Here is a 23,783-nt window from a genome sequence, read left to right as displayed (position 1 = left end):
TCTAGTTAAACAGGATTCGACCATCATCGGCACTGTTCAACCGTAATCGGCACTTTTCGTGAGAGCAGCATGGAGTCCGGCCCAAGTCTAGGCGCTGCGACGCACTCTACGGCCATGTGCTGGGCCGCATCCGAGGGAAACCTGGAGGCGATGCGTCGCCTGCGCGAGGAGCACGGAGCCGATGTGAACGCTGCCGACTACGACAAGCGGTAGAGCTCCCATCTTTTTTTTTACTTCCTCCTTCGTCGCTCTAACCTCGCGTTGACTTAGAACTCCGCTACATATCGCCGTAAGTGACGAGCAACTCGAGATGGTAGACTATCTGCTACAGTGCGGGGCAAACGCCGAGGTGCTAGATCGCTGGGGTCGCTCCCCCATCGACTGCGCAGTCGAGACCAAGAATGTAGCCATCTTACGACTCCTGGAACGTGAAAGCTACGGTCGCGGTGGCAAGATTTCGCTGCTCGACAACGACGACAAGTTGCCGTCAAATGACGAGACCGAGGGGATGAGACGGTAGATGCAGCGATGAAACGCTCGAGGGGCAATGTTGATGTTGACTGACGTAATTAATTTGTGACAAACGCAGGATCCAGTCAAGTGTTGACGTTTCCTCTTTCTTCCAGGCCGTACAGCAGGGAAACACCGAGAAAGTCAAGCGCGCGTGGCTCAGCGGCACGGAGGTGAATGTGACAGATGAACTCGGACGCACCTCGCTGCATGTTGCCGTAGAGAACGGACAATTAGGAGTCATTGAGTTGCTGTTGTCGGCTGGAGTTAACACCAACGTAGTGGACTCTCAAGGCCGCTCGCCAATCAGCATCGCGCTAGAGAAGCAGCAACTCGCCATCGCAGAGATGCTGCGCGCTCACCAGAAGAAGAAACTGGTGAGTCGCCAGAGCAAAAGCAGCGAGGACGAGCACAACATTGCACTTGCCTTTCGAGCCACCAAACGCGGAGACATGGATACACTAAAGCAGCTGGTGCCAGAGCTGGTGCGACCTGATATGGAAGATTACGACCTCCGCACTCTGTTGCATGTGGCAAGTGCCGAGGGACACTTGCAACTTGCCAAATATTTAGTGGATTGTGGGGCAAACGTCAACTTGCTGGACCGCTGGGGGTCGTCTCCTCTCTCAGACGCCGTCGACTTTGCGCACAACGAGCTGGCCAAATTCCTCATTGCAAATCACGCAACAGAGAGTGGCTTCCGCGCCACAGTTGCTGTGGACCACATCGACAATGCCACGCTGGCTGGAGCGTTAGAGTTTACGCTTCGAGTCATCACCCGAGTACGTTTCGAGCAAACTGTTTACTGTTTTTAATGTTTTAAACTGACAAGTACGTGGCAGGATCCGTGGCTGATGGGCCAAGTGCATTGTCCGGTATTGGACGATGACGGCAACTGCGTGTTGGTGACGCACAGCATCTGGCAAAAAAACAACTCGGCGGCTCAACGGCAACAGAAATCTGGCGGCATTTTGTCCCCTCGAGCGTCAAAGAACCAGCCGATCGACACGGCGGCACTGTGGAGCGACGCCATCCAGAGATACCGCAAGGTGTCGTCCATCCTCATGGTCGACCCCGGCCAGGGCCACGTCGGCGATGTGTTCAGTGGGCAGCACCCCGAGTGGCTTGACTTGCACTCGGCCCAGCAGTCTCAGTTCTTCCTGTTGCCCCACGCCCGTCAGGCAGGCATCCACACGGTCGTGTCGGTCCCCATGATCTGCAAAATGTCCACTGTGGCTGTGCTGTCGTGGTACGCGGACCGCGTGCTGACCGAAGACCAACACGAACTGCAGCGTATCCAACGCGTGGTGCGCTCTGTGATGATCCTGTCCACGCTTCGACAGGAACTGCAGAGCGCTGCGTCGTCTAGCGTTGGGGTGGGGCGCATCCCTCGCTTCCAGTACTGCCAGACGCTGGATAACGCAATCACAGCCAACGGAGAGCTCACGGACTCGTCCATTCGACGTGAAGACGGTGAGGATTATTGTGCTTTTTATTGTTTTTTTGTTTTATTAAAAATGTTTTTGTTTTTTTGTTTTTTAGTGACTATTTGTGACACGATTCCACTGGCGTTAGAGTGGGGGTTATTCGACATGGTGGACACACTGGCGACTTCCATGAGCAGCGAAGACCACGCGGCTGTGGTTCCGATCTTGCACTCGCTAGTGATGTTGCTGCTGAATGGGCTTTTCAGCGAGGCTCTAGGGCAGGATGAAGCAGAGAAAGACCCAGCGACAGATTCGTCTCTGAAGCGGGTGATTGAGGCCTGTGACGGCAAGATCCGGACCAAGTGGGCGTTGCTGGGCCATCTGAAGTATTATCTGCAGTATCTGTACACTGTGAGTCCCACAGAGGCGGAACTCTTCGCGGATGTCCATGAATTGTCCCACAAGGTGGAGAAATATCTGAAAAACCCAAGCGATACGACAGACGAAGAGAGCACCAACTTCACGGAAGCCATGGAGGTCGATGACGGCCCAGCGACATCAACAGCTGCCGAGTCTGCCCCAGACTGCGTCCTGTGCAAGTACAATGTCCCAGGTGGGTCGTTTCGAGAAGGTCGTTAGCTTGGGACATTTTTATTTAACACATTTGTGGCTCTTAACGTTGTAGGACATATTCATCCCGGCCGAGAGCCGATCCCTGCCACACCAGCTGCACCTAAAGTGGCTCCATTCCACACGAAGACGTCGAAATCTCCACACGGTAAGAAGCTGTAGCTTTCCCCCCGCGTTATCGGATCTAATATTTTTTTATCACTCGTGGCAGGTGAGAAGTTGTTTGGTCATGTCGAGAACCCCAAGTCTCCAGTCTACCGCCAGATTGAGCAGGTAAGGTTGACTGCGTTATGGACTGTTAATAACTCCAGTCTCTTAACTGTTATGTGTTTGCTGAAGCTGCTGGGGACGCTGGAGGCCGAGTACGACGCCTTCGAGCGCAAGACAGAGCTGGCGGATTGCTGCGACGGCATCAAGCCTGCCACGTTCACGTCCAGTGACTTGTACGACGCCATCGGCTCGGCCCACGATACCCCCGTAACCCGTCGAAGCTCGGCAGCTGATAACCCGCGTAAACAATTACTCGACGTAATCAACGAGATTATGCAGGACACTTCGTGCGTAATCACACGACAACAGCTCTTCGCGCTGCACAAGTGTCTTCTTCCAGCGTCGAGTGGCCAGGCTGGCGTGCTTCGAACGGACCTGGCAGTCGGGTACGCCTCGCCTCGGATCTATCGCGTGTTCCTCCCGGCCGGGGAGATCGAAGACGCGTTGGACAAACTCATCCACACACTCAACGACGCCAGCCGATGGGGGCAACGTCCGCTGCTGTGCGCCTACTACGCGTTCGCAGTGCTGGTGTTCTACGTCCACCCGTTCCACGACGGCAACGGACGCTGCGCTCGACTGCTCGGCAACTTGGTGGCCAAGAAACTCGGCTTCCCGTCATTACTACGCGCCGCCGACAAGACCATCCAAGTGCCAGAGTTCCTGCAGAAGGCCATTGTGACGATGGAGATCATCCGCAATAGCCGACGACAGACTCGCCAGACGCGCATGCTCTCCACGCGCAGAGAGAACTCGTCCATGTGGTTTTAAGCCACTGGAAAACGTTGAGGGAGTGCCGGATTCGGAGACATTGTACAAACTCCGTACATGTTGCAAAATTTCATACAATAATTTTTATTCATTGTACGAGGATCCAGCAGTGTCGCGAGATTATAGCAATACTAAAAGCAGTTTTAGCAGCTTTTAGTATTGTTAAAGGAAGTGAGTATTTTGCCAGACTGGGAGCATCCCACTCGTAGCAAATCTTGTGTTATCTTCGGATTTGCTAGGATTTGCTGATATCTTCCATATCCGAACTCGGTACAGCGTATACTCTGCGTATACCCCTCCCACACAAAAAATCCTCCCCCTCCAGCAAACGCGTGGCTCCAAACGCACGAAAATGGCACCACGGCCACGCAGCGCACAGAAGCGCCCCCTGGCACTGGAGGGTATCGACAGCGACAGCGCCAGCAACGACTCCGACGGCTCCGTGAGTGACTGGCAGCCAGTGTCGAGCCCGACTTCTGCTGAGGCGGAGGCGGTAACCAGTAGCGCAAGTGAAGAATCGGGTCAGATTTCTATCCTCGCCTCGCCACCACAAGAGACACAATTTCAGTCGTGGAAGGACTTCGAGGCCTATCTAGCGCTGTACCAAGCGCAGTCACTCCAGGTACATTATTAAGTTATCTGTTGCGTTTGTCTATACCGTCTCATCACGTTTTGTTTGTCTGCTAGATATTTCGAGTGAGAACAAACACTTCAGTGGCTGTACGGAATGCTAGGATAGATGCTCAGGGCTCCGCGGCGACTAAAATCCCGGCCGAGTGGGATCAGTACGCGAAGACGTACGTGTGTACACACCACGGCACATACCGATCGCAAGCCACAAGCAAGCGGCCGCGTCAGGAGACACGGGCCCAAGGATGCTCAGCACAGGTATGCGATTACTATAGTTTTGGTTTGTAGCGAAATAAACCCAATCTGGCATAATCGGGCTCAGTTGGGATGAATCGTGCATCACCGGTGTAAGCTCAGCCACTAACCGTGTCTGTTTGCATTAACTTTGTTACTATTATTTCAGCTGAATGTATGCGTTCAAGAGATTAACAAAGCTGAACACACGTTTGTGCTCAAAGTGACGAAGTGCCGGCTCGAGCACAATCACTCACTGAACGAGTATGCATTCAAGAGTCATCCTTCCAACCGGATTACTCTCGATGACAGTGCCTTACGGACGGTGAATGAGCTTCGAAAGGCTGGAGCAAAGAAGACCAGTATTCTGAAGTTTATCAGAGACAATTCAGATAGTAATCCAAAGCCACAGGATGTTCACAACCTCGTGAGCAAGCTGAAAGCTCGTGAAAACAGAAACGGCCCAAGTTCGAGCGCAAAACGATTGAAGAAGTGGATGGCCGAGTTTGGAGATAATGTCGGGAATGTGGGTCGTATATTCGTAGACGATGTCGGGGAAAAGGTATGTGTATTTAGTGAATCAAATACATTATATTCATAACATCTAACATGTTCTTTGTATTAGAAAATTGCAACATGTATTACATTACAGACTAAACACATGCGATCGGTCTACAAACAATTTCCGGAAGCTCTTCTCATTGACGCGACGCACGGAACAAACCGTTCAAAGTATAAAGTTTTCTCTTTTATGGCTCACGATACCTTTGGAAAAGGCCAATTTGTGCAGCACGCGTTACTACAGAACGAGCGATGGCCGACATTACTGACGGCGCTTGAAGAATTTAAGAGTAACAATCCGGCTTGGACAAAACTACGCTGCGTGTTGATCGACAAGGACTTCACGGAACTATCGGTACTGAAGACTGCTTTCCCTGACGTCACTACCCTGCTCTGCCAATTTCACGTCTTAAAGTATTTGCGGGAGGAAATCGCGTCAGCAGACTACGGTTGTAAGACGTGGGAAAAGGATCAGCTACGAGGTCTGATGAACCTGCTTGTATATGCGAAGACCGAGAAAGAGTATATGAAGCACTTTCGGTACATGTTGCACGTGTGCGGAATGGGGCGCCCCCGATCTGGGCAATTGACTTCAGATCCAGTTGGGCAGAATCTGGCACCAGTTGGGCAAAATCTGGCACCAGTTGGGCAGAATATTGTGGCGGTCGGGCAGAATGTGGCGACAGAAGCGCGGAATCATACCACATCCGAGTCTGAACGCTGTGAAACTACGAACACAATAGTGGAACCGTTTGAATCCGTCCGACACCCTTTTGTCGCCTATTTCATTAAGAATTGGGACAAATGTCGCGAGCTGTGGTGTGCACACAAGCGCCAAAACACCGTGACGCTTGGTAATAACACCAACAACAGGTTGGAGGCCTCGTGGAAGCAGTTGAAGGAGTGGGTAAACTCTTTTATGGCAGTGGACGAATGCATAGCGTCGATTATGTATTACCAGAGTCTTCAAGAGCGACGATTTATGGATGAGGTGTACAAGAAGGTTAATGTCCAGCATGTTGGTTACGATCGCGAAATGACGTTGGTTGCAAACCTCGTCAGTGAACATGCATGCGAGTTAATACACGATCAGTATTGCTACGCACTTGATCGTGCATCTTACGCCTTTTCCGAGAGAGCGCCAGGTGTGTACTTTGTGAAGAGTACATCCCCCGATGAAGACGCCCTCGATGAGGTAGACGCAGAGTACACTATTACGACTCACGACTGGACTTGCTCGTGTCTCTTTATGAGTACACGTTTATTGCCGTGTCGACACGTCTTCTTTCTTAGAAGAGCACTAAACAAGGAGACTGTTATCCCGACTAAAGTGGTGCATCAGCGATGGGTCCTGTCGTCTGTACGGTCGTCGATAGAGTTCGAAAACGCCAGTGATGCTCCTACTACTGTGGAATCTTTTGCCGTTCGAACGGTATTGGTGACCGATGAGCGGCCATGGGATTCGAACCGGAAGTCCGAGAGGCCTTGCCTATTGCTAGTGAAATTTGCGATTCGATGGCTGGTTTAGGCATGGTCCAATATCGTGAAGCAATGACTTATTTAAAGGCCGTCGCCCACCGTTTCAAGGTGGGAGATTTTTCTTCATCGATTAAGATGCCGACAATCAGTGAAGGTTACGCGCGACGATGTCTTCGACTCAGATACCGTGGGCGAGGGTGAAAGTGGAAGAACCCTGATGTATCACAGCCTTCTACGCAGATTACACCTCAGTCTGGCGAGTCTGGAACCAGTCTGGCGAGTCTGGCACCCAGTCTGGCGAGTCTGGTTCGGTGTCGGCCGAGCTTATTTGTCAGACTGGTGTGGAGACTTCAGCTTCTCATGCGACTCTGCAACCGGTCGGAAATGATACATTTGATGTGGCGAGCCCTCCAAGGTCCCGAGGTCGCCCAAAGCAAAGTGCAAAATCCAAGAAAGCAGCTCGCCGCAAAAATGTTTTGATGGTGCAAGATGATTCAAATTTGTACTCGGATAATCTGAGTTTAGCAACCATACAAGACGCCGTACGCATTGAGTCAACATACGAGACATCTGCCGCAATTGTGTCCAGATTTAAGCTGTTCAATTTCACAAAAAATCCCCGAGCTCCAGTTGCCCACAAGGTAGCAAGACTTCCCGCCTCAAAAAAGATCGTCTCTGCTGAGTCCATCCCCCGAATTTTCCGAAAGGATATCCTTGATAGATGCAGTGCCAAAGTGCTAGCTCTTCAGAAGGCACACAAGGAATCAAGTGATCAAAATCTAGGTGAGAAGGACATTGTCGTGGAAATTGTTGGAGTAGGTACCTACTCCACCGAGACGCTGGGTGTCATGAAGAAGTGGCACAAAGCGATGAAAACCATCCAATATGTGGAAAAAGCTATCGTTTGGATTGATACCATCGATTTCGAACTCCAAATGCCCCGATGGTTTTGTGTTGATCTTGATCCTGATACACAATCCAAGATCAAATCTATTCCTTTACTATCGGTGCAGGTACGCAGTTGCATACAGTCAGGCCCCGCAATGGAAATACTAATATCTACTGCTGTGTAATTGCACATAGGCTGAAGCACTCGAACTCGTCGGCAAGTCTGCGTTAGGCGACAGCACGGTCAATAAGCTGATGTTAAAGTTGTTCGCAGCGAGAGAAGACACGATTGCTGTAGACACGTCAATCGCCGGTAACGTCATGAATGGTTTCTTAGCGGTGGAGACTATGAAGGACGTGTTTGCTGGCATGACAAACCAAAAGATTTTGATTCCTGTCATCTGCAACAAGAATCACTGGTGTGCGGTTATGATGGATCTGTCGCTTAAAGAAGTTTTTATCTATGATCCAATGAGCTCAAGCTACGGCGTAAAAGTTCGACCTCTCGCTGAGAAGATGGTAGCATTGCTGCCAGATTTCGCTACAAGAAAATACCGAATTCGACCATACACGAGCGAGCTTGGAGTGCAGGTTGATAGCTACAATTGTGGCATGTATATGCTGTTAGCTTTTGAGATATTTGCCGGTGCTGAAAACCTATATCTGCTAAGTCGGAAGGAGCTACAGTATTTGCGCTATCGGTACCTGTGCATGTGCATTTAATGCAACTAGTTTTTCAATGATTTGGTCTTTTGTTAGTGTGTTTGATGCGTTGACTACCTCCAGGTTATTCCCCCTGCACTTTGTCTTGAGAGTTAGATGCTGACCGTCTTGCGGGGTTCAGTTTCAAAGCCAACACACTGCCATCCGGTTATACGTATACTCCGAAGACACGTCAACTGATGACACGTCCGGCTCTTCCTGAGTCTGGCATATTCGGGCATGCTAATCGGTTGTATTCTGGTGTAATTGTACTGTCTCTTGTTACCCAGTCTGGCTAAATAACGAGTGCCTTGTTAAAATAGCTCTATTGCTACGTTGAAACCCCGAGAAGCAGATATCCTGTCCAAAAAGTGCTTGAAAATAAAAAAATAAGAATACTTTCGGCTGTCCACCTTGGCATGTGAATACTGGTCGCGCGATCAGATTGAAAAGAAAGTTTCAGAGTAAGGAGGGATGCGATTAAAGGTGTAATTCTGTAAATTCTTTTAAAACGATGTAGATGTTTCGGAGATCGTTCTTATAAACTTCAAAAAATGCGAGTCCGTGGATCTTAATGTCCGAGAGGAAGTGATAGACTCACTGAATGTTGCCTGTGTCGTCCTGTCCACAGCTCAAAAATTCAGTGCCCTACTATAATACTTCGGACCAAGAGTTAACGGCAATTTACTCGTAGAAGATTATAACTTTCCATATACGATACTTAGATATATAGGTAAATCGCACCCGTAGATTCCGAATTTGAAGTCAGATTTGACGAATTTGTACTCCTTCTACCTCATTTTTCTCTTACAAAACGTCGTCTTCAAAGTGCCAAAGTTTGGGGAAAGGGTTCAATTAGGTTTAGCCGATGATTCATCTATTTGCGACCTGTTCATTGGCTCAGACAACAAGCCACATGTCAAACATATGGGTGGTTAGGCTAATGTATCATTTGTGTGGTACAAACGTGCACGTCGGAATGAAACTTTACAAGTGTATCCAAAATCGTCTCAACAAAATTATACAGGTCTGAGCTACGTCTCTTCCTCGTCATTGTCATCCAAACTTGAGATCTCCTCGACGTTGTCCTCCTCCAGGCCCGCGATCTCCTCTGTGTCGACTGCATCTAAGTACTTATCTTCAACTTTCTGCACGTGTCTGTACTTGTTCGTCCAGCTTCTCTTCGGGAGGGCTAGCTTCGCATGGTTCGACCTGGCCTCAAGCTCGGCAATATTGCGGGCTGGGGCGCTAGCAATACTGTTCTTTAGTTGCCCCCATATCAGTTCAATGGGTTGAAGCTCCGGGTGATATGGGGGCGTGTAAATAATGGTGTGGCCGTACATGATTCCTATCACAGCTGCCATATACAGCGGCAAGGGCTTGTGCGCGCGCACCAGTTCGATAAGTTGGGCCTTCACGGCCGTTGGATCGTATAAAATACCTGTATACAACGCTGGTAAGTATAATGCTGAAGAATTAAATATGTAGTCGTACCTTGATCCTGAAGCCATCGTTGAATATCGGCTTTCTTAGATCTTGTTGTTGGCGCAGGTAATATGTTGCGCTTGTGGTAGGAAGCGCCATCCAAATAGATCTGGCAGCGACCGTACTTTTGACTCAGTGTCTCGCACAGCTTTTGAAACCAACGCTCGAACATCTCTGCGTTGAAATTACCGTGATAGTCACTTTCATTGCTTTTGCGGCTAGCAACCCAACTTGTAAAGGAATCTTCAACAAAATTTCCTCTCAAACTATTTCCTTGGCGATAAATTACGCCTGCAGCAACAATAAATTCTAAAACATATTTAAATTAACTGACAACTTTAGATCAAGCGCATGCATATTTTATAAAACAATAAATCCATACCTTGCACCTTGTCCGCTGGCTGAGAATCTCTTCGCATCGGGAGGTAGCCACGTCGTTCCTCGGACATGGTTCACGTTGACGTATGATTCATCTAAGTAGACTTCCGGGAGAATGGGATTGTTGCTTTTGTTCCTATTCAGTAGTTTGCGCTGCAGATAGGTTGCTCGGTACGCCACATTAGCGGCTGATTCGGCGAGATAGTGGCGCTTCTCGCCTTTGATGTACTTGTAGCCAAGTCGCCTAAGCAACCGGCACATTGAACGATATCCAATACGAATAGACGTCCGAGTCTCTACCTCTTCTGCGACCAGCTTCGCAGTGATAGGTTGGCGCTGGTGGTTGCATTCGTTCACGTACGCTCTGATGGCGAGCTCAACATCCCCGTCGTTGAAGCTTCTTGGCCGCCCACGTGATTCCTTGGCATATTAAATTAAAGAGGTCAGTGATATATAACTGAAATAGTGCTGGAGGAGCTCACCTCGGCCGATGAAGCGCCCTCCTGCTTCATGTGTGAGGCCCACACGGCTGAAACGGTGCTTGCTGCAACGCCCAAACACTGGGCAACAAGACTGCGCGTTCGTTTGCCGCGCGAATAACCCTCATTTTTCTCTGCGAGGAAGAGCTTGTAGGCATGGATAACCATACCAATCTGCTCGTCGCTAAGTTTCCGTCCCTGAGCCATCCTGGAAGTGAAAGGTGACGACTGAGTTGATTTGTTAATGAACGAGTGGACGATAAGGATTCGTTTGTGGGGCTGGGTAGCTTTGTCTGCCACGAACTGACCGAGTTACAGCCAAAACTCTAGTGGTGTTACAATTCTTGGTCCGAAGTATTATGGCGGGTACAATATATCAGCTGCCGATGCTTCCACTGTAATTCATAACTGAAACATGAACCTTTGAGCTCATATTCCAAATGCTAAAACCAATTTGCTGTGCGCCAAATACAAGGAATCCAACGTAAGGGTTGATCGTCACATACGCTCTTGCTGGTACCAATTTGTCTTGGCTTATTGGATGCATACCACCCGCTCGGCTCTCTTGTACTTCGGATGCAGGTGGGCTTACACCTAGGTCACCATGATCAAGATAGAAATCGTGTTCGAAGCACACGGGTTGAAATTCAGCTTCAGTATTGCGAGTGACAAGTTAAGTTCAAAGAAAATATACATGTAGTGATAAGTCACCCATGCGAAAAGTGCATAGTTTAGTTTAAAATGGATCAGGTAAAAATGTATCCAAATTCAAGTAGTACTTCGAAGTTAAGGTTACTTGCAAAAGTAAAACGATATACACTGTATGCATATAACACTGGTATAACATGTACCGGTATGTTGGTTGGCTTACAGCTAACGCATAATCACCAAGTATTATGCAGCTCAGCTTGATTTAATAACGACCCGGCTTTTCGGCACAATTTTGGACAAGCAACCGGGTCTCATGCTTTTAGTAATACGGTATATTATAGAATATTTTCGTTGACGCAAAAGGACAAAGCCGTGTTTCACGGAGGAGCTCTGGATTACACGTAGCTTCACCATTGGTTTACCGTATTGGCAGGAGCTTAAGGAGCTTAAAATGCCATTTCATTCTGCACATAACTCGTGCATGTCTAGATGGCTAAAGTCGATTAACCCACAAAAAGAGCCGCCTAGTCCAGAAACGAAATACGATAGCAACTTTTCTTTTGTAATCGTATAAAACGTATCAGGATATTTTCAAAGGACAGGAGAAGCTCTGGACTAAACTCCAGATGATTTTGACTATCGTGTTGAGACCATATATCCGTTGCGTGAATCCTAGTCAGCTAAGACTAGCCAAAATTAAGCCCAAGGTCACGAATTCGTAAAGAAAACGTGCAAGCTTTCATCAAGGGAAGAGCTTAAGTAGCCCTCTTTTATCTCAAAACGCTGCCACCGTTTTGGAGGCTTTTTGTTAAGACTCAAGGCGGCAGGAACGCTTGGAATTTAGTACTTGCCTCGGAATCAAAGAGGCACGATGTTGCGCAACTTCATGACGCATCTTTTCAAGACACATGATTGGCTGAGAGTTTTGATGTTGCGGCTTATCTGAAGTTGTGTTTGCGGAAGGAACTTAAGGCCAAGCGAGGGCTGCAGAAGTGTGTTCTAGAGGTCGTTCGTACGGATAATGTGGCGGTGCTCTCAAAGTGATGGCGATGTGAAACGCTTTGCTATAATAGCCTCCAGGGTAGGTTTAATGGGGGAGCGGAGGTCCTACGTAGGTCCTGCATTTTGGCAGAAAGGCACATTACTACTACGAACGGTACTACGTAGTACAGCATTGTAGAATTACGATAATTCTGTAGCTAATGCCATCTTTCACACGGGAAGCTCTGAAAGAAAGCGAAAAAAAACTCGAATAAAAGTAAAGTTACACATAAATGTAATATCGAAACAATTTCTGAAAATTTAAAAGAAGGTTTGAAGCTCATTTCATATTGGCATATCCTTGATGTGGCACAAAGCATACCAGTCGTTTATAAAGCAAACAATTTTCAACACTGTCAATACGACAATAAGTGAGGCGCTTTTCCTAAATTGCATATTCTTAAAGGGTTAAATGCATATAACTGCTGTTAAGATGCATGATTTTGTATCTGCATCACATACATCTTATTCTAGATAGAATTTTTAAGCGGGTAGACCTCCTGTATCTTAGCACCATTGATTTCAGCGGGGCTCTTGCAGCTCTTGCTACCGATAAATATGAGAACTTGACGTCTATGCCTTTTGATTTAAGTCAAATTTACACCATTTCACCGCGTTTTTAGAATCAGTAATTGGACTTTAAGATTGCATATTTAAAGCACTTGCATACTTACTACGTAAAAGTTTGAGAAGTGCTCGTGATGCTTGAAGCTCGTAAATCAAAAAAAATGTTTCTACTGCTCGCTGTAGCTGAATTCACCAGTGACGGATTAGTGAAGCTGTAAGGGGTTTATGAGTTGCCGTTACTGGACTGCGTGGGCCACGGTGCGAGGGTCTCCACCAAAAGCCAACACAGATGGTGGAGATAGCAAACCCAAGATCCCAATTGCTGCTGCTACTGATAAAGATTTATTGGGCTTTTAACATTCCAACAGAGCGATTTGTTCTACCCAGTTTTCATGAACATTTACTGAGTGAATGGGTTTTGATCTCCTGGTATAAGAAATGAAACAGGATATAACAGGCTTTTAAAATTAAACTAGTACTACTAGAAGACTGAAGAAATAGTGTAAGCTCTTCCAGCGTACGTAGTAAGTTTTTACTACATATACATAGTACTTACGAATCTTATACTACCAGTAGTAAAAAGCTAGAGTTTTTCTTTACGAGAAACTCTGTATTTAAATCCAGAGCGCTGTTATTAATATAAACATTGCTTGATTAACAATACGAATTGATCTCAAAGAGAAAAAACAAGTGAAATTGAAGCTTAGCATGAGCAAACAAACATATCAGCGTGTCTACTGAAACAAAAGGCGAGTACAGTACTGGTGACCATGCCTAAACGCGCACTTCTAGACTTACGCCGAGCCAGTAGTTGTGGTCGTGGTAGCAGCCGTAGAAGACTTGCGGTCGAACAGAGCCTTGTAGGCACCGTAAATCGCGAAACCAGCAACGGTCGCACCCAGCGTAACCTTGGCGAACTTGCGGAGACGCGGCCACGACTTGGGGTTCTTCTGCACAGTGCCAGCCATCATCGCTGAAATCTTGGCGATACCCTCGTCGCTCATCTTAGCACTCTCCTTAGCGGCAGCGAACGTCGTGATTGCCTTCCTCACAGCAGCCTCGTCAGCGTTACTGTTTTTGATCGTGTTAGCAGCCTTTGTCAGAGCGGTGTTCGTCTTTAGCTTTTCCAGAAATCCACCTGCGAGCTTGGCGACATTGTCTTTGTTAACGGGGACAGGGGCCGCATCAGCGCGAAGACGACGTCCTTCAGCGACGCTTTCGGCGCTGGCGAAGGTGGAGCAGCTAGCCACAAAGGCAACAAGAAGGAGGGTGAGGAAGGCGCTGAACCGCATGGCTTTCTAACGTCGAGAAATGAGTCTTCGGGAAGAAAACAAATTCGGGAATGATCAATTGTTTCAGACAACGCGCATCGCATCTCACAGTTTGACTTAGTATTTGCATTCAAAAGAGCCGCTACGAGCTGTTTGAGGTTCGATAGAACAGAGGCTTGTTCAACAGCTTGGGGAGCACCTATCCGATTTGCTTTCCTGAGCAAAGCCCAAGATGCTCCCGACCGTACACAATGTGTACGGTCCCACCATGTGTAACACATGTTGGGAGCCATTAGTATCCAGATTAGCAAATAGTATGCCATCTTTTGTCAATATTTTAAAGAGGCCAAACTCATGTTTAAAAAGCTCTTACAAAGCTTTTGGCAGGTGGTAAATGTATTGCGTCCATTTATTTCTTCTCTAAAATGCTACGAATATCAAAAACAAATAGGTGGATTAGAAGTTGAGACATGGCGATTAAGCAATTTTTACGGAGAACCAAAGGCAGAAACGGACATCATACAGAACGATCGTTGACGGACCATCAGACTCGGTTCAGCATACGAATCGCCGATTCGGAATCGGACGGTCGTAGATACGAACAAAAACCGTGAACAGAAGTCCCCCTCAATCAGCGTAGGGGTCGTCTGATAAATTTGCATAGGTTAAGCAATGAGATCTGGTGATTTGTCTCTTATTCCTAAAATTCCTGTGATTCCGATATCAGGGGGTATATGAAGTGCAAGTAACGCGTCTTGTACTGTCTGTTTAGCGAGTGCCCGATACAGACGATACTGATAGATTTCCCCAATAGTAATTACCTCCACATAAAGTGTGACAAACAAACATTTATCCGCTCATTAGTGAATAGTGATACAAAATTAACGGGTATTGTAATTGAGCGGTGCTTAACGATTGATTTGGTCTGTTCTGTCAAGGTCGATTGAAGAATAAAGCATTAACATTTGCTGCTCGCTCCTTGATTTTCCCACAACATGAGGTCGCAAACGTTCAGATCCATCCGCATTGCAGCGTTTTGTGCATGCCAACCGACCCAATTTGAATAAAACTCGGGAAAGCGAACCGAACGGTGCGACTTTGCAATTCCAATGGTATGGCCTCGAGTAGGTATTTCTGCGTCAGGATGTTTCTAATCGTTGCCTGTGATAAAACGCGCTGTAGCTGAAACACACGTTTTGAGCCCACAGCGCAAGCTCAATGATGGATTTTCGGCTTTGTGGCGGCAGATCTGTCGTCGCTGTTCATTCATCAGCCTGCTTCCCCGACGTGGGTGGAGCCGGAATGGGTGTACGCGGTATTGCAGTGCTGGGCAGGGAGTTGATAATACCATCCCAAGCCGGCAAAATGCAAGCCACTTTGCGGTTAACGAACGGCAGCGATGGTCTGGTGTCGTCTGTACCTTATATAATATATAAATATAAGTTATATTAGGTACAACTCCTTTTAGTGGTTCCTCTATATAATAATAATATGTGGTTTTCCGGAATTGTCTGTCATACTTAAGTACCGGTACTGTATGCCGGAACCTTCTGGCATAAACTGTACCGTGTAGCGGAAAAGGCCAGTTACATGATGCGGTTCTGGGACCAGCAGTATTTCGTTCTATTTCCGGTACCGGTACACGAAACTTGCTTTTCATGGAATACGTGTTCAGTATCTTACCTCAATGAAGAGCAGTTGATAAATATGCAGTTTAAAGAATAAATGCGAGATTACATGGAATCAAAATAATTGGATTGTGATTTGATGCAAGATTATTCGCATAACATATTGAAGGCTATAAGCTTCTCGGCGTTATATAATTGAGGCAGATTACTGTACTTCGAAGTATTACTCTAATATTTTAAAATAGCTGAACCAGTATTACTACTGTACGTAGGCAACTTACACCAAGAAAAAGAAACTTGTTCCTGCGAGCCTGTAGTGAATCCTAGGTATTTCACCTTGGTTTTCCTCATAGTTCAACGGAGACGACCCAAGGGCGCCTGGCAGCTTTGCCATCTTCAGGCGATGGGTCTGCGTGTTTTCCCAGTCGGGCTAGTAAGGTCCGACCCGGGTTTTATATTAGGAACCAGGCCAACTACATATCATCTTTCTTATAACTTTCCCAGCGAACTTTCTGAGGGACGCCTTAGAAAGAAGCTGATAATTGAGCTCGATCTGGTTACCATCAGACTCGAGACTCATTCTACGATTTACCCGATACAATACACTTGGCTATAAGTTCCAGCGGGGTGGCTCCCGCTTTGTCGAGTGTTGATTGGTTTTTCGCCCGGGATTTACTACAAAGAATTCTTTAGTGGAAAAAGTGTTTTCTTTGGTACAAGTCCAGCTGCCTGTACCAAGAGACAAGAACAAGTACAAGAGCCTGTTTCTGCCGTCGTGACTGTAGTTTTCTTTTGGCGCGACCGAAGCGAGCCGCTAAGGGCCCAAGGGTTAATCGTGTTTGGCGTGAGTGGGACTGAACCTCAACAAGTACCAGCCAGGATGCAAGGAGCTGGTGCACCGGTATTTACACCGATCGTAGCACCGGAAATTACAAGTATCTCTCATGAAGCTCTGACTGATTGGACGAACAAGCGCCGTCACTACGAGAGCAAGTTGAGAGCTCGATGCCGCGCTACTGGAGAAAATTATGACAACATAGTCCAGTCCGCTCGCGACTCAATGGATCCTGATTTACTGGATGTACTTTGCGAGCTGAGATTGAGCGAGGACGTTGCTAACGTGAATGACGACATGCTGATTGCTGAGTTCGCCCTCATCCTCTCAAGCGTGAAGAATGACACGCTCCCTGACGTCAAGGCATTATTCAGATCCAAACTGAGGATGAATCTGACGGAGAGTGATGTCGACGCCCGTGTGCTGGACTACTTTAACCAGTTCCGGAAGTTAGTGCGCGAGAATGGTCTGGGCGCCTGCTTTGAAGGTGACGGGGGTAACGAGGCAAAGTGCAAGCAACTCGTGGCCTCTCTTCACCCAGCGGCTCTCAAGGAAGAAGTGGAGCAGTGTTTGCAGTATACGCACAAGCAGGCCGCCTCGATTCCAAGACTGTTGTTTGACCTCGTCGTTGAGAAGGCGAAGGAACATGAGCGCCAGTTTCTAAGACAAAGGAATAAGAAACGAGATCGCGATGAAGATCTGCAGAAGAAGAAGAACCCCGAAGGAAAGAAGAAAATCAGGACCGGTGAGAATACGGAGGACTCTTCAAGGAAGGTGGCCAAGACCAATAGCATATCCAAGACCAATAGCATATCCAAGACCAAGACGAAATCGAAGTCGAAGAAGCTACCTCCAAGTCCGTGTCCAAAGTGCAATGAGATGCACTGGCTCAACGAGTGCCCCAATGCAACTGAAGATGAAAAGGTGGAGCTGAGAAAACGCTTGCGTGAGGCGAATGCAGCCAAGCGTACAAGGACCAAGCGCCTTGGTGAGTTTCTACCGACTCCATCTCGTGCTGTTATGGTGAATGGAGTACTGGAGATTCCGTACTGCGCTGACAGTGGCTCTGACCATACCGTGATGGGCCGCTCTCACTGGAATCAACTCCGGGCTTTGGACCCAAGTGTTCAAGCTGAAGAACTTACTGTTACTGTTCAGAACCAGACGTTTGGGTCTATGTTGGTGACTGCCGATAAGAAGGCCAAACTCCATTTAATGATTCGCACCGCGGCTGGGCAGGTTAAACCGATGAAGGCTGTGGATGTGTTGATTGTCGATATGGATGACGACGAGTTCATACTTGGCAATGATGTACTAAGAATGCTTGGGATTGATGTGGAGCGTCAACTGGAGCAACTAGCTGACCTAAATGTGGATGAAACAAGTGGCGATCCTGTTGAACTGGAAGCCGACGAATCTCCGGTCCGAATTGGAGAACCTCAATCTGAGAATGAGGACGTATTTGCTGCAGTTGAACGGTTGGTTGAGCATGCAGTCGAGAACGGATTCCCAGCAGACAAGCTCGATCGATTTCGTACTATCATCCATGCCTACGATGTATGGCGTTTGACTCTGCAGGATGACCCACCAGCACGTGTTCCACCTCTGGAGATACGACTACGGGAAGGGGCTCGTCCAACAAGGTGTAAGCCTCGACGGTATCCCCCTCACATTCGCAAATTTCTTCACGAATTCAACTCTCGTTTGGTAAAACTAGGACTCGTTTACGAGAATTCGGAAAGTCGATGGGCGAGTCCCGTTCTTCCTGTCAAGAAGTCAGCGGACCTTATGGATCTTCGGCAAACCACAGACTATCGTGAGTTGAACGCATTGACTGAAGTCATGGCAGCAGCTATGCCGATTTTATCCGTGGTGATGGAGAACGCGAAGGGAATGAAACATTTCGGACTCTTTGATTTTTTGAAGGGCTTTTGGCAGCTTCCGTTGGCTCTAATGTGTCAAGAATTGCTTTCATACATGACCGATGAGAAGGTTTTTACCCCTCGCAGAGTGCCTCAGGGTAGTAGTGATGCTGCGATATTCTTTTAGAAGACCATGGAGAATTGCTTTGCCAGTCTACTGTACGACCATTTACTGATTTGGATCGACGACTTACTCCTTTATGCCAAGGATATTGATGTATATTTGGACAAGTTGGAAGAAATGCTGTCACTAATGGACCACTTTGGCTTAAAGCTGAGTGCAAAGAAAACGAGCTTGTACCAGACTGAGGTCAAGTGGTGCGGCAGGATCATAAGTGGTGAAGGCATCAGACATGACCCAAACCGAATTGACTCGCTACGTGCTTTGCCATACCCACGTACTGCCGGAGAGCTTCAGCAATTTGTCTGTGCGGTCAATTGGATGTGTCAAAGCATTATTGATTTTGCAAGGCAGATTTCCCCTTTACAACAAAAACTTGACGCGGCTCTCACGAAAACCAAGAGGACCAAGAGGGCGGCTGCTGGCATTAACATTGAGCTGAGCAGTGATGAACGAGTGGCATTTGACCGGATTAAGGATTCGCTCGCCAAAGCTGCTACTCTCGATTTTCCTGATGACAACGCTACCACATGTCTCTTCACGGATGCCTCGAACGTTGGATTCGCCGTTATTGTGACTCAAGTTGGGGACTTCGACCCTCAGAAGCCTGCTACAGAGCAACAACATCGTCTCATTCACTGCACAAGTGGAACGTTTGCCGGTAGCCAGCTAAACTGGACTGTCATCGAGAAAGAGGCATTCCCCATTATCGTTGCCTGTGATAAACTGGATTACTTGCTACTAAGGCCAAAACCCTTTCGGATGTATTGTCTCCATCGTAACCTGATTCACATCTTCGCACCGGACGTTTCGATCAAGAAACATATTAAAGGGAAACTTTTACGATGGTCCATGAAGCTAATGAACTACTAGTATGTAGTGGAGCATGTACCGGGATCTAATAATGTATGGGCCGATATGATTTCCCGCTGGGCTGGTAACCATTCGCCAACTGTGAAACGACTGAAGGTTGCTCGGGCTCGCCCAAACCAAAGGACTGAGACTGTGTCTGCTTTGCGCCCTCTGGATGATGATCGTTTTGTGTGGCCTACACTGGTGGAACTCAAGGAAATACAAGCCAAGAACTCGGCTCCTGTTCACGCTAATCGAAATGATGATGGTCTCGTGACCCTGGAGGACAAGCTGTGGATCCCATATGAAGAAAAAGAGTTACTTCAGCGGCTGTGCATCATTGCGCACTGTGGCGCTCAAGGGCACCGCGGCCAACAAGCCATGATTGCACACCTGGGACGGCTTTTCGCTATCGAGCACCTCTCAGATGTGGTCGCAAATTTCGTTAAGAAGTGTCTGCTTTGTCTGCATTCAAGAGGGGGAAAGATTATCCCACGTCCGTGGAGCGAGGTGATTGAGTGTCGTACACGTAATGGTGTTCTTCATTTTGACTTTCTTTACATGGGTGAAAGCTTTGGAGGCAGCAAGTATCTTTTGGTTATGAAGGATCACGCCACACATTACTGCGGATTGGTTGTTGCAGACTCAGCCGAAAGTAGTGTTGTGGTTGAAGCTTTACTGGATTGGCACTCGCGATTCGGTGTTCCTCCTGAGTGGGTGTCTGATTGTGGAACCCATTTCAAGAACGAGATTGTCGCCGAGCTGAGTCGCCGTCTCCGGTCGAAGCAGTCATTCACACTTGCGTATAGTCCGTGGGTTAACGGATCAGTTGAACGTGTGAACCGGGATGTACTACAAGTGGTGAGAGCAATGATTTTAACATACAAAATTGGATACAAAGACTGGGTCTACTTGGTTCCGGTGGTGCAAGCCAATTTGAACCATACAGCACTCCCATCTCTCGGGAATCGAGCGCCAGTCGAGCTGTTCACTGGACTGCCACGGCCTACACCCCTCTGTGAATTTTATCTACCAGTGAAAAACAAGTTACAGCAGATTCCACAGAGCGAGCAGATAGACGACTACCTAAATCGGTTGAGAAGCAGCTTACAGAAGATGCATGAGGCGGTTGAAGACAAAAGACTGAAGCAAAGACTTTTGAACAAGAAGCGCGAACGAGGAGAGAATCTCGTAAACTTTCACGTTGGAGATTACGTCTTGCGATCCCGAACGGATGAGAAACGTGGAAACAAACTCCAAGTGAATTGGGTTGGACCGTATCGAGTGACTCGGGCCGATTCCCACTCCTTTCGTGTAGAGCACCTGATTACAGGAGAAGAACATGATGTGCACCCTTCACGGTTAAAGATGTACGCAGACGACAGCTTAAATGTCACGGATGAGCTACTCGAGCACGTAGCTGCTCAAGGAATCATCTTAGCAGTTAAGGAGCTGAAGGGCCACAAGTGGAATAATGCTACAAAGGACTTTGATATTTTAGTAAGCTGGAAGGGCCCTACAGTCGATCGAAGACTCTTACGAACCCATGCAAGTTTTGAATAAGGACATCAAGATTTTATTGAAGAGATATGTGGACACTGCTGAAGACCCTCGTCTCACGGATCACTGGAAGAAGATAGATCGTGAGAACGGCAGCACGGCGTCTACACCTCTTGAATCAGCGAAGGGCAAGAAGCCTCGTGGCCGCCCTCGCGGCAGAAAGAAACAAAGTCACCCCGATGGAGAAACCGTCCGGCGTGACAGCGACGACGCGGATGAGGTACAACCTCGAAGTGTCCAGCAAACAGTTCAGCGTACTTTGGATGAGGACAGCCAAGAGCACACCGGTGCCGAGGACCAAGATCCTCAGCTTCCTCTAGGTCGTCGAACTCGATCAATGATGACAGCCACCGTGGGCCAAGTTCCGCGTGTCCGCAGTCAGCAGAGATCTCGAGCACCCAGTCAGCGCCTCAAGAAACCAGTCCGGTTGTAAGCGTCAGACGCTTGTTAGCCGTTGGTCATGCGCTCTGGGTGATATCGCCACAACCTTCGCAAGTCGAGCGGAGGGGTAGTGGGGAAACCAAGCTTCGGGGGCTGTGTAGTGAATCCTAGGTATTTCACCTTGGTTTCCCTCATAGTTCAACGGAGACGACCCAAGGGCGCCTGGCAGCTTTGCCATCTTCAGGCGATGGGTCTGCGTGTCTTCCCAGTCGGGCTAGTAAGGTCCGACCCGGGTTTTATATTAGGAACCAGGCCAACTACATATCATCTTTCTTATAACTTTCCCAGCGAACTTTCTGAGGGACGCCTTAGAAAGAAGCTGATAATTGAGCTCGATCTGGTTACCATCAGACTCGAGACTCATTCTACGATTTACCCGATACAATACACTTGGCTTTAAGTTCCAGCGGGGTGGCTCCCGCTTTGTCGAGTGTTGATTGGTTTTTCGCCCGGGATTTACTACAGAGCCTTACACTCCTAAGGTCCTCCACTGTTGGGAATCTTCTTCAGTATCTGCACGATCTAAAGTTTCTGTCGGTGAGCTTCTACAGTATCTGCACGATTTTAAAGTTACCAACGGGGCACAAGAAGAATGGGGTTGATGGAGAGGTTTGACCAAGGCCTGGCGATGGAGGCAGCTCAAACAACGGTTCTCACAACATCACGGAGTACACTTTGCTCGGCTGTGCCTCGCCGGCGGCGAGTCGCCGCACACGACTGTGGTGCCTTGCGGGACTTGGTGCGTTGACTGTTGTCTCGCCATTCCTGTCGGCGTCATGCGGAGGCTCGAACAGCTTGGTGAGACACATGATTTTTGCAAAAAAATATTTTAAGGCTGTACAACCGGTACAATGTACGGTATCGCTTTTAATAGTTGCCCTTTATCTGAATCAGATTGTCAAAAGACGAATTTACAGATTATTATACTACTTACATGTATTAATAACCTGTACTGTATACACCGTGGTTATTCATATGGCACAATGCATGTACCGGTAAGCTAGGTACAGTGTGCACTTCTTTATACGACGCAAAAAGCAGGGCAGAACCTCTGTCATCTTTTGATGGTCATGGCATACCGATGGTCGATGTTATACATGTCCTTCATATATATATAGTGGTTACAGTACTAGTGTACTCCGCACACGTGTTTTAGATTTCTACTGTACACTAACGAGCTGTTAGTGATGTGTTTGTGTGTTCTAAAGCTATCAGTTATTCTCCTAACTCTCCTATCCTCGTGAGTTCGTCTTTGTTGGTGATACCATGGCTGCAGCTTAAACTACTACTGTATTATATAGTATATGTCTAGCATCGTGAGCTGCCAAAGGTCTCGCGTAACTCGGGACAACCGATTGTGACGGCACACGTAGACAACGTGCAGGTAATCCTTACATACGGAGTTCTAATAGAATACACGCAGCCCGCGTCAGCCGCATGGGTTTGAGAGGCTTATGAAGCATATTAGTTACATTCTCAAAACATTTTCAAACACGTATCTCGACAATACTGTTAGTTTTTGTGCGAACATCAATTGTGCGTAATAGTCATTGTAGATTTTATTAGTGCAGTACTTTCTTAGTATAAAGGATAAGCTTGCTATTTAAATTACAACCGGCAGTCAGCTTGATGATCAAGCGGTAGACTCTGAGTGATTTTCAAATTCGACTTCATAACTGCATGGGTCTTGATTGCTGAGTTAAATTTAGGCGTATGTGAATGAGCAGGCAAAGGGGACCATCAAATATTATTTTTCCGTCCTCAGTACTGAATTAATAGAGTGGTTTAGTAGAAAGCTACGAACGTGTGACGCCCAGTTTTTTTTGTGAGGAATGCCAGAGACGAGCGTCACACGTTCGTTCAAGTGATGTAGCTACGACTGATAAGCTTTCTACAAGTCGTATACAAATGTATATATATGCACTTTAACATCCGAATACTGTAAACCACAAGTTGGTGGAGCACACGGTTCCAGTGCTCTTCCAGTTTACATCTTGCACCAGCAGTCACCAGCCGCCGCCCATGGAGTCTTCTCGCCCCACCAAGAAGCGCAAGACACAAGTCCGCTTCGATGAGGACGACGACGATGCTCTGCTCAAGGAGGTGCTCGCAGCGAATCCATTCGAGGGGGAGCGTGGCGGGAAGACGGCTGCATGGGCAGCCGTGGCCTCGGCTTTGGCGCTGGATGTGGATGCAAGGCGATGCCGAGAGCGCTGCTCTCTGCTGCTCACCGACTTCAAGGCCAAAATGGCTAGAAGTGCAGCAGCCAGTGGTATCGATGAAGAGCACACCGAGAGGGACGACCTGCTCGCCGACGTGCTAGAGCTGTTCGAGGACGCTGAGACGGTGGAGGAGGAGGAGAAGCAGGCCAAGGAAGCCAAGCAGCGAGACGACGGGCGCGCAGATGCAATGCGGGACGAGGCCATGACCGGAATGAAGGGGAGAACGAG

General features: G+C 47.9%; 2 protein-coding genes across 2 annotated transcripts; one reads left to right on the top strand and one right to left on the bottom strand.

Moving 5' to 3' along the window:
- Positions 1-150: 150 nt before the first annotated feature.
- Positions 151-3,608, top strand: PITG_09220 (uncharacterized protein; the record flags this gene model as incomplete). Its single annotated transcript, XM_002903468.1, has 8 exons — positions 151-209; positions 271-516; positions 590-1,292; positions 1,353-1,983; positions 2,053-2,550; positions 2,623-2,715; positions 2,779-2,840; positions 2,907-3,608. 8 exons carry the CDS (start codon positions 151-153, stop codon positions 3,606-3,608), a joined length of 2,994 nt encoding a protein of 997 aa, XP_002903514.1.
- Positions 3,609-13,497: 9,889 nt separating this feature from the next.
- Positions 13,498-13,995, bottom strand: PITG_09218 (secreted RxLR effector peptide protein, putative; the record flags this gene model as incomplete). The annotated part of the gene is made up of 1 exon (XM_002903467.1): positions 13,498-13,995. The coding sequence occupies one exon, from the start codon at positions 13,993-13,995 to the stop codon at positions 13,498-13,500; it is 498 nt and encodes a 165-aa protein (XP_002903513.1).
- Positions 13,996-23,783: the final 9,788 nt, after the last annotated feature.

Source organism: Phytophthora infestans, genomic scaffold (genome assembly GCF_000142945.1).
Source record: "Phytophthora infestans T30-4 supercont1.14 genomic scaffold, whole genome shotgun sequence".
Lineage (NCBI taxonomy): Eukaryota > Oomycota > Peronosporomycetes > Peronosporales > Peronosporaceae > Phytophthora > Phytophthora infestans.
Note: the sequence above shows the minus strand (reverse complement) of the source record. Positions and strands in the feature narration are given on the sequence as shown.